This window comes from Chenopodium album, chromosome 26 (assembly GCF_948465745.1).
Source record: "Chenopodium album chromosome 26, dcCheAlbu1.1, whole genome shotgun sequence".
Classification (NCBI taxonomy): domain Eukaryota; kingdom Viridiplantae; phylum Streptophyta; class Magnoliopsida; order Caryophyllales; family Amaranthaceae; genus Chenopodium; species Chenopodium album.
This window is the reverse complement of record NC_137859.1, coordinates 5,505,025-5,522,733: the sequence shown is the minus strand read 5'-3', so window position 1 is coordinate 5,522,733 and position 17,709 is coordinate 5,505,025. Positions and strand designations below refer to the sequence as shown.

Below are 17,709 nucleotides of genomic sequence, written 5' to 3'. Positions count from 1 at the left end.
ATTATTAATAATATTACTAATCATTGATATTATAAAGTGATTATGAAGTAAAATAAAAGTTTAGATTTATATTAATAGATTTAAGTAGGGAAAAAAGCAAAAAAAAATGCTTATCGAATCGGATCGGGTAACCGTTAATTTTAAAATGATACCCATAACCATATCTGATAACAAATTATCGGAACGGGTACCCGAACCATTATGGTTTTCGGATCGGGTACCCTAATTTTCGAAACGGTTATGGATCGGTTTTTCGGGTTTTCGGTTTTTCGGGTAGTTTTGCTCAGCCCTACGTTAAAGTATAAGATTACTCCGTTATGTTTGGGGTTAGTTTGGATTTAGTCCTATAGTTTCAAATGGTTGAATTTAGTCCATCAACCACCACTATGGGTGGTTCAATTGCTGAGTAGGACAAACGTGAAGGACATGTTTGCTGACTTGGCGATAAAACTTCAATCATAAGGGACTTGCAAGTATGACGTGGCAAAGTGCATAATTATTTGGGAACCAACATTGACCTGTTACTTGTTATCATTGTCGGTTAAATTTAACTTTTCAGAATCTTGAATATTAAGTAAAGATTACATACGATCGAATTGTTTCCTTTGACATGCGCCACATATATATCAATGTATGACGGCTATGACCCATGGCTTGCCTTGGGGGTTGGGGCAATATAGATGTGAGGACATGAGATGAGAAAATTTCAGCGTTTATGATCTGCTTTTTACATTGTAACTCGTCTATTTTATAGTCATAAAGAACATATCATGTAAATAAAATTCAAATCCACAATTGAAAATAACCATCCAACACATTAACCAACTTAGCTATATTCAAGCCCTCAAGTAATATGAAAGCACCAATAGATTCAGATACACTATAGTTGTAAGTCTTGTAACATGGTTTCAATTAGTACTGATGATCATCATGGTTAATGATCGAGTTTATGTTGTGTCTTTTGACCAAAAAAAATCACAAGCAAGCAATGTCCTTGCCTGTAATTTCAATTCCCTCATAAGAAATGCATAACATTATAATTGCATCCCCCATTAACCCACTTCTTAGGTTTACTCGGCTAGGACCAAATAATAGGATTCCATAACTTCTTTTGTTTCCATTGCCACCCTTAACAACTAAGCTAAGAATCCCAAGACCATCACTTAATATAGCTAGGTCCAGGATTCATGTAGAGTAACAACAAACTGTCTCGAAGAGGATCTCACAACTCACAATTTATACATATACATATATTCATACATATATCATAACAATACATTTTGCTTTGGTCTAGAGCTAGCAACAATTGTCGCAAAGATCAAAACAACAATCGAAGCACTGACAACATGCGAGGGCAGCACATACTTGGGAGAAAATGATTATACATCGATCATTCACCTTAGAGAGTGTCTGTATAAAACACATGCAACAGAATCGATCAAGCAACTTGCCACAGTAACCAGTCGCAGCATTGACTAAAAACTCTGTTGTATCAGGAACTTTCACGATCACCCCTGGAGGCAAATTTTCAGCAGTCTTTTCCAGATCCCCAAAGCCAACACCCAGACTCTGCAATAGAATTATCTTCTGACTTCTAACCATCTTCTGCAGACTACTTTTGTCATATGCTTCTTTCTGCATAGATGATAAAAGGAACCAAGAGTTGTATGAAAAAATTGAATCATGGTCAAACTGTGGTAAGGCCAAATGGAAAAATTCATGAGCAACCTTACACTCAATAAAAGATGTGAGACATGATAATAAGGTTATAGGTTACTGCAGAGTCATATGCTTCATTTTATATAAGGGTTAGTGTGAGTAAGAGTGTCAAATTATGTCATAAACAGGAAAGGGTTAAATCGGCATCAGCTTAGAAAATGTAGTATTTTACTCAAACAAGGACAAAAATCTTTCAATGAAAATATAGGCTAAAATTATAAAGCCTATAAGAAGGTAATACTCAATTTTCAAGTAAATATGCTGTGTGATAAAAGAGACTTGTCAAGAATAATTGCATTGTAAAGGTGGATCCAAACTTTGAAGACACAATCTCCAAATACATACCCCTTGTACTGTAATGGCATCCGGTCCTTGATTCCATGCATCTGTCTGGAAAAGAATTATGCGAGTGTATTCTGATAGGACTCCTGTTTGCATACTAATCTCTGCAACCTACAGAAAAAACTCAGAAATAAACAAGAACAAGATGAGTAAACAATCAGCTATTATGCATAAATGTATCGAATATCAATACAAAATAGATATTCAGATTCAGATAGATTAAAACTCCAACCTGCCTCTCTACTTCCTTGCTTTCCATAAACCAAGCTTTTGCTGTTAGTGCATCAACCTGTGCCTTTGCAAATACCTACCCAAGAAAAAAGAAATGTTAAGATTGAACATCATACCAAAAAAAACCTCCCATGTATGCCGATCTCAAACTAAAAGGCCACATTAGCATAAATATTGACATTAGGACCAAATACAGTTCCCTAATTTTAATTCACTAAATAGATAGCTTAGTACATTAGGCCCAAATTGATAAATTTAGTACATTCAGATAACGAACAAATAGCTTAGTGGTGATGACCAATGCAAGTACAATGAGGTTCACATCCAACAAGCAAAGAATCATAGCGTCCTTTTGGGAGTGTCACAAGCATAGAATGGATAGAAAAAAATATGGAATTATTATGGAAACAAAACACCGGCATAAAAAGATATGCATAATTGTTTTTTTTTTTTTTTTTGAGGAGATTTTGGCAAGATAATCTATTGCCTGAGCCTAAGTTTAGAAGAAAGAAGAATAAAAGGATAGCAAAGCAGAGATCTAAAAAAAAGTCGAGAGGGCAAAGTTGTAACAATTAAGAACAAGACAGAGAAGCAGGGAAACACAACATGGATGCAAAACCCTTTACCCTCATTCTCCAGTCCTTCTCTAACGTGCTAAATAAAATCAAATGCTTCAAATATGAACAAAGGATTCCTGGTTATTGGCAAACATGTCTTATCCAATGCAATAATTAACCTATACTAGGAGACAATTCAACAGCTGAAGCAGAAAAGTGAAAAATAAGAAACTAATGATCGATTTATTTAAAATTAAGTAAAGTAAAATTACCTTGTCCAGAGGTATATCTTTTTCCTTCCATATCTTAAGGTCTATCACAAAATTACTCATATCTGCCAAGGTACCACGAACCATAAGAGATTCTGGTAGCTTGCCTTCGTATCTTCCTGATATTATAATTGGGCATTCACATGAAAGGTCTTGAATCATGGATGGATACAGCTGCACAAATTAAGCACAAGAAAATTTAACAATAAAAAAAACATTCCATCCAATAAACTACTACTCATATCATGTATCAACCACTATGATAAATCTTCAATGGGCCAAGCACAAGTATATGCAAAAGAAGAGTCTGACTGACAACTTCATTAGTCAACCTCATTCTAAGCAAATTTTTCTTATCTTATGAAGAAAAAAAAAATGCAGCAAGGCATTCCCAAATCAGTTGCCAAATATTACTTTAAACAAATATCTCACCGTGAGTGATTGAACATAGCTCAAGCCATCAACTTCAATATTTGAAAGAATCACTTGCGAAGACACTGTGCAAAGTCTCTGCAGTCGAGGAGCAATAGATCCTGGGGAAACAGGAAGGGCTTTATTTATACAGTATTGCCATCATCATTAACTTGAAAATGCTATACAGCTGATCCATGTTCAATGCCTTAATCTTTCTAACAATTACATACTAGAAAATGCATTCATATGAAACCATTACATTTTAGAACCTAGAGCAAAGGAAGAAGAGGGCAGTCTTGTGCTAAATAGTCCTATGGAAAACATATCAGAAGGTCAAATTTTACCTTGGTGCTTCTTAGGAACCTGGTGTGGGAAAGTACCATATTCCCTATTTCATATAACTATAACGTCTATAAGAACCTGTTCACTCTAGTAAATGCATGAAATGATGCAGATGCTCTATTTTTTTCCCCTTGCATCACGAAATTTCTGCCATGATGCCATTTTCCCATTCACCCATCAAAGTCATAGATTGCATGCATAGTAAAGAGCAAATAGAGTATTACATTACTTACATATGCAGCAGTAATTCAAATTGTATGTAGTAGTAGATATTAGTCAAGTCACTCAGTCTGCAATTTCTTCTTTACTCATCAGTGTCATGAAATACAAGCTTATTGAAGTGCAAATAGAGATTTATTAACGGAAGTTATTTCCAAACTTAGAATAATAAACATTTTTCTCCAGCAAATATATATTTATTCTTGATTAGTTAATCAGTTGTAAACATGGACACACATGATTGCATATTCAAGGCTAGAGCAATAACATACAGAAGGCAATAAGTAAAACACAACTAACACAACAAAGAAGCAAAGCTCGAATTAATAGAATTTACCAGCATCATAAGCAGCATCATAATGGCCTTTAGCTTTCTGTGCCAACGTTTGCAGGAAGTAGTGATTACAATATGAACCTGTAAAGAAATCCTCAAAATAATGAACCTGAAACATATATTGGAATGCTTAAGCCCCTCCCCCAACCCCCCTATAAATATGACAAAATACATTGCTCAGTACCATTTTCCAACAAATATTATAAACATTACATGCTTACCTATGCCAAAGGTAGAAATACGGAGAAAAGGTAATTTTTCCTTTGTTGTACAGTAATCTTGCACAACATTGCAAATGTCTCTTTCATTTTCAACAGCACCATCAGTAATAAGAAATATATGAGCCATTGAGCTGCTGTCATGTGACACCATTTCTAGAGCCTGTACAAGCAGCAAATGAGACAAGACAAACACAAGAATGCAGAATTTTATAAATCAAATTACATACGCTGATACAGATACACAACATTTCCAGTGAAAAAGTAAGGAAATATTACATGAACAGGTGTATAATAGATCAACAAGGCAAGTATTATAATAAAAGCAACACTTTCATTCAGAAACAACACCTAACCTGCTACTTTTCAACAGGACATATTGAGAGATAGAACAGCATTTATTGCAAAAAGAAATCTACTTAAGCAGGTCATGGGAAAAAAATGAACGGTCACATACATGTATAAACATGATCACCACAGTACATTGTCAATAGAGCTACATAGTAGAGTGAAAATAAGGCAGAGATAAGTGTTTTAAGACAATCAAAATTCACACGAAAATTAAGAATATGTTTCACAGGGAGATTATATGCATGGACATCATCACCATACACAATGTAAATAAAAATACACACCAGGCTGAAAGTATCACAGACTGTTTGAAATCAAGAGAAAAACTAAAAACCTGCTTCATTGGGAGCAAAAGGTTTGTGTCTCCCTCTGGAATTAACTTTATGCTGATCCACTCACTGACTCGGTGTAGTGCTTCATGGGTTGCCAGTTCCATTGATGAAGAAAATGAGTGACTATCCCCATTAAATGCTATGATGTTGAAGAGATCATCTTGATTTAACTTAAATAGAAATGCCAAGACTTCCTTCTTGACGTTTTCAATAGGAGCACCTTTCATGCTACCACTTATGTCTACAAGGAATATGACTCTCTTCTTAAACACCTAATATAAATGTATGTAAAAGGGAATGAATAAATAGACAGAATCATTTGTTCTTAAATCACTAAAGGAAATGAAACACTGCAAAAGGTGCAAGACAACCACAATGGTAAGAGATTAACAAAACCGATGATGAAACTGACAAGAAAATACAAGTTGGAGGAGGTAATTATCTGTGATGAAGAGTGAAGTCACCTTTCTATTCTGAGTTTCCCCAGGGAAAAGATAAAAGGCAAACATTTCCCTTTGATCAATATCATTTGAAGAAGGAGAATGCAATAGAAATCCACCATGTATGTCACTGAAAAAGACCTGGAGGGAAAGAAATCCACAACTTGAGTAAGCATGAAACCCAGGAGTCCCGTAATTCAAGATGTGTACAGCATCTTAATATGCATATGATTATACACTAGTAATACTATTTTATACAAGAACCAGGGTATAATGTCTTACAGAATATGAAAATTCAAAGTCAGTCTGCGACCAGGTATTAATTTCTTCCTCATACAAGAAACCAAATTTGCCAACCTGACGCTTCAGTTCCTAGAAGAGCGAAATAATTATATAACATACAGAAAATGTTAGTAACAATTAAAAAAAAAAAAAAAAAACAAAAAAAATACAGTAGTAAAGAATAAACTTATCAAGAAATGAAAACGTCAGCATTGGGCAAGACAAGTACCTTCAACGGGTGAGTGGCAGATTTGCACTGAACTTCTGCATTAGTACCAGAATTGACATTCAAAAGTATCTTCTGTTTTTTAGAAATTTTCCCACCTGGAGTGACATACACTGGAAAACTAAATGGCAATTTCAGCAAGAACCAACCATTCTCGTATATTAACCTCTGGGACCACTTAGCTTTAATCAGAATCTTAGATCCTCCTTCAACCTTGAATAGCAAATTAAATCTGTCATTGCTAAGAAACACTAAGAATTAAATGTAATGCATACAAGTACACATCTATCGACCTTTTACTTTTTTTTTTTTGGTACGTGAAAAGTGGAACATATATTTTTTTTCCAGTCATCTTTCATACTATTTAAAATCCCTCCACAAATGCCTTCAGCCTTCAGAATTACTTCGCTCATGATACTTTGCATTGCCAAGAAAAATGAGAATTTGCAGATAAAAGAAATTTTTGCGTGAGGCTCTTTAAGATACAAAACTCTATAAATATCCGTTAACTCCTTTTGGAACTTCAGCATTCACCTCAGTTAATGTTAATATGGCTTGACCAGAGTTATTGCCTGCAAAAGCTTTTTGCTTTGACAAAACTTAAATACTTGTATGTCTTAAGGAAAATGTGATTGTTCCAAATTCAAAACTCCTTTTAATGTTTCTAAATTCAACAAATCAATCAGAGAATAGCTATCTAAGAACAGCCAGCTGCCAGCATATAGTCCAACACTTTATCCTTTCTAGCACTCTCTCCCCTATAGAAAAGATCAACTCCCACAATCCAGGACAAAAATAAGAAGGATACGGATCAACTCCCACAATCCAGTACACAAATAAGAAGGATATTGATCTACTCTTACAACGCAGTACAAAATAAGAAGGATACGATATGTTATCACTCGTATAAGCCACATGAAAACCACAATAAGTAAAGAACGTAAAACCTTAGGGATCTTCAGAGTGAAAATATTGGGCTTCAGGAAGCCTGCATACTCAAGTTTGTCTGAACCATCCAGATCTGCTGCATCTTCTACCTTGACTAGCTGTGAAAGATATGAACCTCCAGATGCATCGATTTCAAAACCTAGAACTGAACCCTGTTAGCCAAATTATGGTTTTCTTGAGAGCCCAAACAAAAAATTAAACCTTTAAAAAAAACAAAATAGCAACAATTGCAAGGGATATGTGTGCGTGTTTACGTGTGTTTATGTAAGATACCTAAAACCTTCATGAAATGTAGTGGTTCTCACCACAAGATAAGTTTTCATCATAGGCATGACTCTCACATGAACATATATATTTATGAATTGACTATTTCAAAATTCAATGGACAAATGATTTAACTATAAAATCTGGTTCAATTAGCCTGTTGTATAGCCAAGTTTGAAAATGAATCTTAATCAAAACATAGACATATGACTATATGAGGACTGCTTAAATGCATGTATAATACACATGCAATTTTGTTGTGATTTTTAAAATTACAAATTATAAGTCCAAGCATATCTGGTAACACATTTTCATGTTATCACACTTCTATTACATTAATCATCAAAGCCTATGCAAAACTGTTGCAATAATATGAATTCTGTATTCTATGTTTGAGAGAGAGAGAGAGGGAGAGAAGGGGGGGGGGGGTGTTTTCTTGTTTTGTTGATTTTTCACACCCAACTAGGACCATAAGCGCCAGTTAACTCCAATTTCATAACTCCCATACAATTCAGAGAATACACATGTACTAAACAGCCACATGGGAGGAATATTAACAGAATACAGAAGAGCCACAGAAAGAATCAGGCACTAAAATTTGTTCAGGAGGAAGTATGTCGCAAATATGTTCATGAGCCACAAAGTTTGACAACTGTACATAAAAATCCTAAGCAGGGGCCACTGACAAAACACATCATGGTTTTCTGACAACTTTGTGTTGAAAGGCCCATATGCCCTGCATAAATTGCTTGGCAGTAAGATGAGCAATATCCCAAATACTAGGCTCCATTCAAGGAATTGGGGTCCCAGAATAGATTCACTGATAACAAAATGACAGTCCAAAATATAGACATTCTGCACATTCTGCTATAGTGCTACCTTCTTCCAAAAATCATTACTCCCTATATTGGGTGTGCTTGCTAACTTCTCTGGTAAATCATCCACTCATATCACAGTGGCACCCTATAGGGAAAAATCTGGCTATGATCACTTTGTGCCAAGTCATGTCTCGGCAAAAAATTACTACTAAGGCTTTATCCTAGTTAAGGATGACATATATAACTTTTATTCTTGTCCAAACCGACAATATTATAACTAATTCACTTTTAGTATGCTGAAATATAAAGCAAAGTATTACTCACAACGCTACCAATTTGGCCCAGAATTTGCTCACTAGAAAAATTGTGCCACAAATATATCTTTATTAGCCAAAAAGTTTGAAAACTTTGCTGCGCCTAATGATCCATACCAGGGACCATTAGTAAATAATTGTACAAGAAGGCCTGTAAATGCCATAATTGCTAGGTCCTAAGAGGCCCACGTACTATTCTCTAAAGTCTAGACAATAATATTGGTCATTATTCGGTCCCATAATGGATTATCTAATGATTCAAATAAAAGGCAAAAGGAAGATCCAAAATATTGCATAAAAATTCGGCATTTAGCTACCTTCTTTTTTTCCTTTTTAATTATAGACAATATTTTGCTGCCTTCTTTACTTACATTATCACTAAGGGCACTAATGCAATCAGCTAGATTCTCTGATAAATACTCCACAAAGTAGCACCTTATGCCAAAATTGCAGCTGCACATTTTAACTGTCAACATTCCGTACCAACAAAATAAAGTACTCAGTAGAATAGCTCATATGGTCATACCCCATAGTCCATACCAGCAAAAATAATGTACCACTTTTGATATGAGAGAAATTATGTACTAGTAACAGATCCTTTATTACAATCAAAAGCCTCACCTAAACATTGGACTTTTTTTTCAATGACAATTAACACAATAATTACTCTTCTACACTCAATGACTTCATTGAAAAAATTTCATATTTTTCTACTATTCCAAAAAGGGTATTAATCTTTTGTCTAATCAAAAGATTAAAACCTAAAAAGTTTTGTTATCAAAAGCCATCATAATTGTTCAGTAAAGTTGAATCACCATTAATACATCGACATAATATTAATGTTATCCAATGTAGGACCCTATAGTCTTTTCAAGGCTAATAATTTTGAAGATGAATGGCTATTACCTTCCCAATTTCCCATCGCTAAATAATACTAGGTACCAATTAGTTTGAGTTGACAATTGGTAATTAGACTAATTATGTACCATTCACAACCTAAATTTTTGATGTCAAGTACTCTGTCACTATTTGCTCAATAAATCTCCAGGACATCCCCAAGCTCTCGCCACTGCCCACTACATTATCCACCCATGTGCCAATCCGCCATCACCGGTACATGGAACGATCATATACCACTGCCCATTTGTACCCGAGAAAGTTGGCTCATTAAATAATGACAAGTTAATCCAGTATCCCACAACAATTAAACATATAAATGTGTCATCATTTTAAGCATTCAACAATTAATGCTAGTTCATCTAGTCACTCACTTTTACTAGAAACTCAACCGGCAAAGTGAAGAGTCTAATAAATTATCCTTAAACAAGGAATTATCTTTCAAATAAAAGTGAAGATTCTCTCTTAATGAGAGTTTCAACAATTTATTCTCTTCATAGTTAACGATGTCAAGCTTAAATAAGTTTAGAGACAGATGAAACTTGGGGATAATTAGGCCGTAATTCAGAAAGTCTTATATGTGGCTGGCCACAAGGATTACTTGGTTAGTATTACAGGGGTTATCGGGTCATTGTTATAGGGATAACTTTGTTCTTTTATAAGTGGCCACATAGTATAGTAAGCCACACAGAAGACGCAATGAAGATAATTTCAATTCAGAAAAAATAAATTATGTTCGCGAACAATATTTTTTAATCACTAAACATTAGTAACCTTTTTTTTTTTTTTTTTTGAAAATTATTTTTTAACCAATTAAAATTAGTAAATTTTTAAACAAATTTTGTGGAGAATCACTTTAGAAAAAAATATTTTTTATTGTAAAAGTAATTAAGTTTAGCAAAAAGTAATTTAAGGTGTAGTTAACAAGACCTTAGTTTAGGATGTTTTAGACAAAATTAGTTATCGATCAGTATTTTATTATATAGTTAATGCTAGCTAAGAAATGTAAAAAAATGACGCCCTAAAAGTAACCCAATTTAGATTTCAGCTTGAATGGAATGATTTACGATGACACAAACTTACGTTAGACAAGACGAGACCCTAACCCAAAGTAACCTTATTGACTTTTCAATTGGGCACAATAATTTAGTATGACTCGAATTTAAATTACACTCACCAGTCACAATACCCAACTCAACCGAACCCTTGTTCAGTCACCCCCGATTGATATACTCTAGCTTAACTAGTGTTGTATGCACGCAATGTTAGCTAGTAATGCATTATTTATGATGCCAAAGGTCACGATTAAAAAACTCCGTATTTCAAGTCATTGTTCATAAAATGGACACCAAAATCCTCAAAAATTACCGTTACTTCCATAGTTCCACCTAAAAGATTGCGTATATCATTTTCCTTAAGCAGAACAACCATTAAAAAAAAAAAAACAATTAATAGTACGAAAAATCCAAATGCAATAAAACAAAAGGCATGAGAGTAGCAAACTACCTGCTCTCCCATAGGAATAGCAAGAAGACAATCACACTTCTGAGTTGCATCGACACAGTGCAATCGCCAAGAACCACTCAAATTCACAAACGCCATATCCAAATAACAATCAATCTCAGCTTCAACGCCGTACATATGAAGCGGAACCAACGCCGGAGGTTTACAGCGGCCATGAACATACGGCTGATAACTCTTAATGTCAGGATTATCGATCATCGCAGGGTTAGAAACCACCGCATAAACCATCGGAGAAGTCGGAAGAAGAAGCTGATCTTCCGACGAAGAAGATTTCTCCATTGACAACGGAATTTGCGGCGGCTTCATCGACGGGTCTTTGCCGTAGTAAATGCGTTTAGAGAGCTTTAAGCCGAGTTGAACTGATTTGTGGAAGTCGTCCGCCATTGTTGGAGCTTGAGCTTGAGGAGAGAGAGAGTTTTTGGTAGTGGAGTTTGAAGAGAAGGAATTGGATTCTGAGAAGGAGGGAAGAAGAGGAGGTGGTCTTTGGTTGGTGAATTTATGTGAGGGGAATTTGGGACCGTTTTTTATTATTCTTGACTTTTGGTTATTTTGAGGGTTTTTTTTTTATAAGGGGGAGAAAATTTTGAATTAAAAAATTTAGTGTTGTTTTCAGGAGTGTTGCAATTTTGCAAATGTGTTTATTGTTATTGACTTATTGTTGCTTAGTTAGGGAATTGGACCACTTGGTATTTGACACGTTGAAATATGGAAGTATGGAATGGGAAGTTCACCGGCCAAACTGGATTAATTAATTGATTTAATTCTTTTTCGAAAAATAATTATGGAGTATTTGATTTAGGGCATGTTCCGATTTATTGAAAACAACTGAACTGTATTGAACTGAATAGAGCTACAATGAATTGTTTATGAGAGAATGGAAATTAGGAACTATATTTGAGCTAGAATTATAAATCTTGTTTTGAGCTAGAAATATAATTCTACTTTATTATTATAAGATATTTCCTCCGTTTCTTTATAGTTGCAACATTTCCCTAAAATGAAAATCTCACAATAGTTGCAACATACCATAAAAGGAAGGTTTTTATGGTGAAAATTGTATTATTACCGCTAATTAAAGCACATGACTCACTTGATTATACTTCTAACAACTTTTTAACCTCATTTTAAAATGTATTATAACATGTGAAGTTCACTTTTCTTAAATACCATGATAAAGTGTATGTTGCAACTATAAAGAAACGAAGAAAATATGAATTAGCAAAAATAAGCCCAAAATAAACAAGAAAAATGCTTTTATTATATTTTGATTTGTTTGAATATACGGAGTAATAAATATGGGTAAATAACTAAGGGCTTGTTCACATTTATTGAACTGAGCTGAACTGAACTGATTGGAACTGAACTAATTGGAGTTGAATAACTGAACTGAACTGAAATGAATTGAGCTGAAATGAATATTTTATGAGAGAAGGAAATTAAAAGCTGAACTGAACTGATTGGAGCTGAAGTGAATTGAAATTAAGTAAATATGAATAGGCCCTAAATATGGCGAAGTAGAAATATAATTCTTGGTTTGCACTACTCCATTATTTGTTGAACCTTCCAGAAAGACAATTTTAATTTTATTTTAAACAAAATCAGGTAGGACAATCGATAGTATAATGTGTCTGATATCATTCAAGATTGAACAGGAGCAAGGACCACAACCCACGACAAATAACAATTTTAAAGCAAAATCAATAAAGTTAACCTTAAAATAATAAGTAATTATGCAGTTAATGGGGCCTAATCTACGTTAATCATGCTTTTAATCTAGTAAAGGAATGGGAATAATGCATATCTTGCCGTATTGGTGTTGGCTAATGATGATCATGTGCGTAGCTTTGCACTGAGATTTGAAACCAAATGAATGAGAACAGCAGAATAAAGACAAGGAAACCACATTAGTCTCTTTACTTTTTCACGAGGCAAGGAAAAAAAAATAAAAAAGATACGAATACATGCCATCATTTTGGGGTTAAATTGTACTAAAGTAATTTATTATTATGTTGATCCAAAGACACATGAGACATGACATTATAATATATTATTAATGTTAATGTAATATGCTTAAGTAGTTAAGTTGATACAATGACACATGACATAATTTATTAGTTTAGTCTGAGTGGATCCTAATAGAAGCATTTTGTGGCAAAGTATCTAAAGGATCCATCCATTTCCTTTGTTTTTTAAATGAAACACTTTACGGACTACATATTTACGTATATATTGAAAATACTATATACGTTAAATATAAAGATAGTGGAGTACGATAGTAATGGTTGGAAGATCATTTTAACAATATTCATAAAATGATTAAAATCACATTATCATACCAAAATGCCTTTTATAATACTCCCTCCTTTTCTTTTCTTTTCTTTTCTTTTTTTTTTTTTTTTTACCTGACTTATATGTTAATGCAAAACTTTAATCAATAATGCCTTAAATTATCAATAACTGTAAATTATAACAATTGAATATTAATAATCTTGATTTTGAGATGATTCTAACAAATACCCACATAACTATATTTTTTTCTTTTGTATAATTCATAAACATTAGTCAAAATAGGTCTTACGAATAGTGTCTCAATGACACACCTAAAAAACTGATGCCAATCTAGTACGGTCTGTTCTGATTTGCTGAATTGAATTGAACTAGACTAAACTGAATTGTTTATGAGAGAAAGAAAGTAAGAGCTGGATTGAACTAAACTGAATTAATTGGAGCTGAACTGAACTGAACTGAAGCTGAAGAAAACAGGCCCTAAGTCAGCCAATTTAAGAGTCGGATTTTGGGTAATTGGCATCAACAATGCAAGAATATATAAGGCTCATAAGCTGATATCAAACTAGTTAACTTCAGAGTACAATAATACAAACAATTTTCCTTACAATAGTGTATATATATATATATTTTTTTTTTTTACAGAAATACTAGTAATAGTACAATAGAGTTTATATACTTCCTCCGTTCTTTTTTACTTGACCCGCTTTGACTTTACGCTATTCATCACCTTTCCTTTGACCATCTTTTGTGAATAATATGTGAAGAAAAAAATATTCATGTAGGATCTTTTTGAGTTCATCTCAATAAGCACTATCATAATATATAACTTTTATAATTTTTCCTTATGTAGGATTAAAGTTATTGATCGTTGAAGTTTTGCATTGACAAACGTGATAAAAGAAACAGGTCAAGTAAAAAAGAACGGAGGAAGTATGACTTTTTCACACTAACTAAGAAGTTAAGAGATACTTTATTTTTTTTTACCAAGGTAAACTTGGTCTAGTGTTAAGGATTGTACTTTCCAACTTTGAGGTTGAGGGTTCAATCCTCACTAGAGGCACTTTGAGGGTGGAGGGATCCCTTACCCTCCCCCCCCCCCCCCCCCACTTTCAAAGTGTCTAATTCGCACATACCGGGAAAAAAAACCATGAGGGTTGAGGTTCGGTCAGATCCTTCAACAAACTACTCAATTACTCATATAAACAAAAGTGTAATAGAACAATAATGTAAAGACTATATGTGAAAAAGTGTAAGGAAATTAAAGATTAGATGAGGTAGAATATTAAGTTAATACGTACTCCAAATTCCGTGGTAAACATCTAAACGATGAGAGGGAGTGATAACTCAAGTGGTTAGAGCATCTCTTCCGGTTATAAGAGATTTAGGGATTAATTCTCATCATCCGCTCCCGTGATAAAGAGAAGACGTAAGTAAACGTCTAAACGACACAAGAAGATTAGATGTTGTGAATAGGGATGGCAACGGGTCGGATTTGGATCGGATGGACCTTCACCCGCATCCATCCGCACCCGCCATCCGCTCCATCCGCTCCACCCACCACCCGCTTACCCCATCATCCATATCCGATCCACCCATCATCCGCGGGTGAAACGGGTGGATCGGATGCTAAACGGATGAAAGCTATTAAACTTGCAATGAAATTATAATTTACCGAAATCATAATTTATTATCGGAAAACAAAAGCACTACAACCTTCAATAAATGTATAATATTACAGTAGTACACCAACTAGGTGTCAAATTACTCAAATATGTCAATAACATAAAAATGAACTAATGACTAGAACACAATTACAGTAGCAAATTAGCAATGAATTTGCAATGAGCCAAAGAGGTTAGATTTGTCATCAAGTCCCTTTTTTTTCTTCAAATATCCATGAAATCGTCATCATCCTACAAGAGTACAAAAAATGTAATTAAGACCATATAATGAATATTAACACAGAATTTTTTTTAATAAGTTTTGATTATTACCGAATCCAAGTCAACGACCTCGCTACCACTAAGTCCACCACCGCCACTGCTCATATCTAAAGAATCTTCATCTTCTAAAATGGTAGCACAAGCTTGAGCATTTTCCAAAGCAAGACCTTCATCATAAGTTCATAATCGAAAATATACAATTTAGTACATACTACTTTAATGGGAGTAAAATATTATTAATAATAAAAAATAAAAAAAACAATTAAACATCTTGTTACCTGAATACTCTCCTTGAATCCAATTTTGCAAGCACATCAAAGCCTCTACGGTGTTTGCATGAAGTCTTGAACGATGAGGACTGATTACTCTACCACCCATACTAAATGCGCTCTCAGATGCAACGGTAGATGCAGGTATGGCTAGAATGTCTTTGGCAATTTTTTGTAATGTCGGATATTTGAGTTCAATATGCCAAAATTTCAAAATATCAAAACCCTCACTCTCCGGATAAGCATCCTCCTCTAAATAATGGTCTAACTCAGACCTCACATTTACTTTCCTTGTTTTGGTTTTCTTAGCCTTACTCCATTTATCTCCACCATCATCATCATTAGAGTTAATTGAAGAAATAGGCCGTTTTCCATTCACATTATTTAGATTAGAAGTTGCCATACTCCTAGCTTCCTTCTCTTGATACTCATACAACAAGTCATACAACAAGTTTTTTACCCTATCAATTTCATCTCCAGCCTTATCATAATATATGTCATTGAAATAAAACTCTACACACTCTAATTTGTTCCTAGGGTCTAAAATGGCAGCAATGGCCAATATCCCATTAATATTAGACCAATACTTTTCAAATTTATCATTCATATTTTTAGTCATATCCCTGATAAGTTGACTATCACTTAACAACCAAGACCTCAATGCAAGTTTAATTTCACAAACTTGGCGAAAGAACAAATTAGAAGTAGGATATTTTCGGCCAGAAAAAATTTCAGTCATTTTGTGAAACATTTTTAACTTTTCACAAACCTTTTCAGCAAATTCCCAATCCATTTCAGTAGGAAGTATAAACTTTAAACGAGGATTTTGACGCTTGATATTACTAAACACATCCTTATAAGGTAAAGCACTAGTAAGCATTAAAAAAGTTGAGTTCCATCTTGTTTTGCAATCTAAAACCAACTTTCTACCCTCTTCTCCTTTAAAAGATTTCACCTTATCCTCAAACATTTCAACTCGTTTTGGAGTTGCTGCCCAAAAGGAAACACAATCACGTATCCTCTTAATTCCATCACCAATTACATCTAAACCATCTTGTACAATTAGATTTAATATATGTGCACTACACCTTAAATGCAAAAATTTACCCTTCAACATAAGAGATTGTTCATTAAAACGAGGGCTCAAAACATCAAGCATAGCATCATTTGTAGTACAATTATCAACCACAATAGATGAAACTTTTTCAGCAATATTGTACATGTTCAAAGTGTCCAACAAGACTTGAGCAAGAGTGTCTTTTGTATGTGGACAAGGCACATAAGCAAACCTAAATAATCCATATAAAACACAATAAATAAGCCCCAAAACAAGCCTAAATTAGCCTTATAAAACAGTAAAAACAGCACCAAACTAAGCAAGATAAAAACACAAGCTAGCCATATTAATCACAATAATCAGCAATTCAGCATTAAAAAAAACACACAAATCAGCATCTTATCAAAAGTAAGAGTGAATTACCTCAATGTTTTGTTGCGCAATACCCAAAAGTCATCAATATAGTGACATGTTACAGCCATGTAACCTTTTCTTTGATTTGAAGCTGTCCACATGTCAGTAGTGATAGCTATTCTCGACCCATTGCTCTCTAATGCTTTCTTTAGACTCGCCTTTTCACTCATAAACATCTTCATTATATCAGCCCGTAATGTATTACGCGATATTATCTTAAAATGGGCATTTAAACTAGTCACAAACCTCCTAAAACCAATGTGATCCACTATAGACAACGGATACTCATGCATAATTACCATGTTAGCTAATTCCCTCCTTGAAACTTCTTGGCTGAAGTTATCATTTTCAACTCTAGCTGACCCATCAGATTTGCGGTTGACACTCAAAAGCTTTTGTCGAATATCGACCTTTGAATTCTTTCTAGTACACCTTAAATTTATGTGGTCCTTAAGGTGTGATGTTCCATTTTTGGTTATTGCCGACAAGATATGATCACAATGGAGACACTTTGCTTTTGGCATACCATTTATTGTAATCTTTTGAAAATGTTCCCAAACCATTGAAGTCTGTTTTCTTGCTTTTCTTGTGGATGTCTCACTTTCATCGGGTTGAGAAGACATGTGTACAGATTGTGAGGGATTAGTGTTTGGTTGACGAGGTGGAGGTGGTGGTGGAGTAGGTGATGCAGTAGGT

At 34.2% G+C, this 17,709-nt stretch overlaps 1 protein-coding gene across 1 annotated transcript; it reads right to left on the bottom strand.

Moving 5' to 3' along the window:
- Positions 1-1,079: 1,079 nt before the first annotated feature.
- LOC145618318 (uncharacterized) lies at positions 1,080-11,563 on the bottom strand. Its single transcript, XM_081673097.1, has 13 exons — positions 11,024-11,563; positions 7,224-7,376; positions 6,280-6,489; positions 6,051-6,140; positions 5,793-5,909; positions 5,331-5,600; positions 4,649-4,808; positions 4,431-4,508; positions 3,551-3,651; positions 3,122-3,292; positions 2,294-2,368; positions 2,065-2,172; positions 1,080-1,635 (listed from the first exon to the last, which is right to left on the bottom strand). Exons 1-13 carry the CDS (start codon positions 11,423-11,425, stop codon positions 1,297-1,299), a joined length of 2,274 nt encoding a protein of 757 aa, XP_081529223.1. The 5' UTR covers positions 11,426-11,563; the 3' UTR covers positions 1,080-1,296.
- Positions 11,564-17,709: the final 6,146 nt, after the last annotated feature.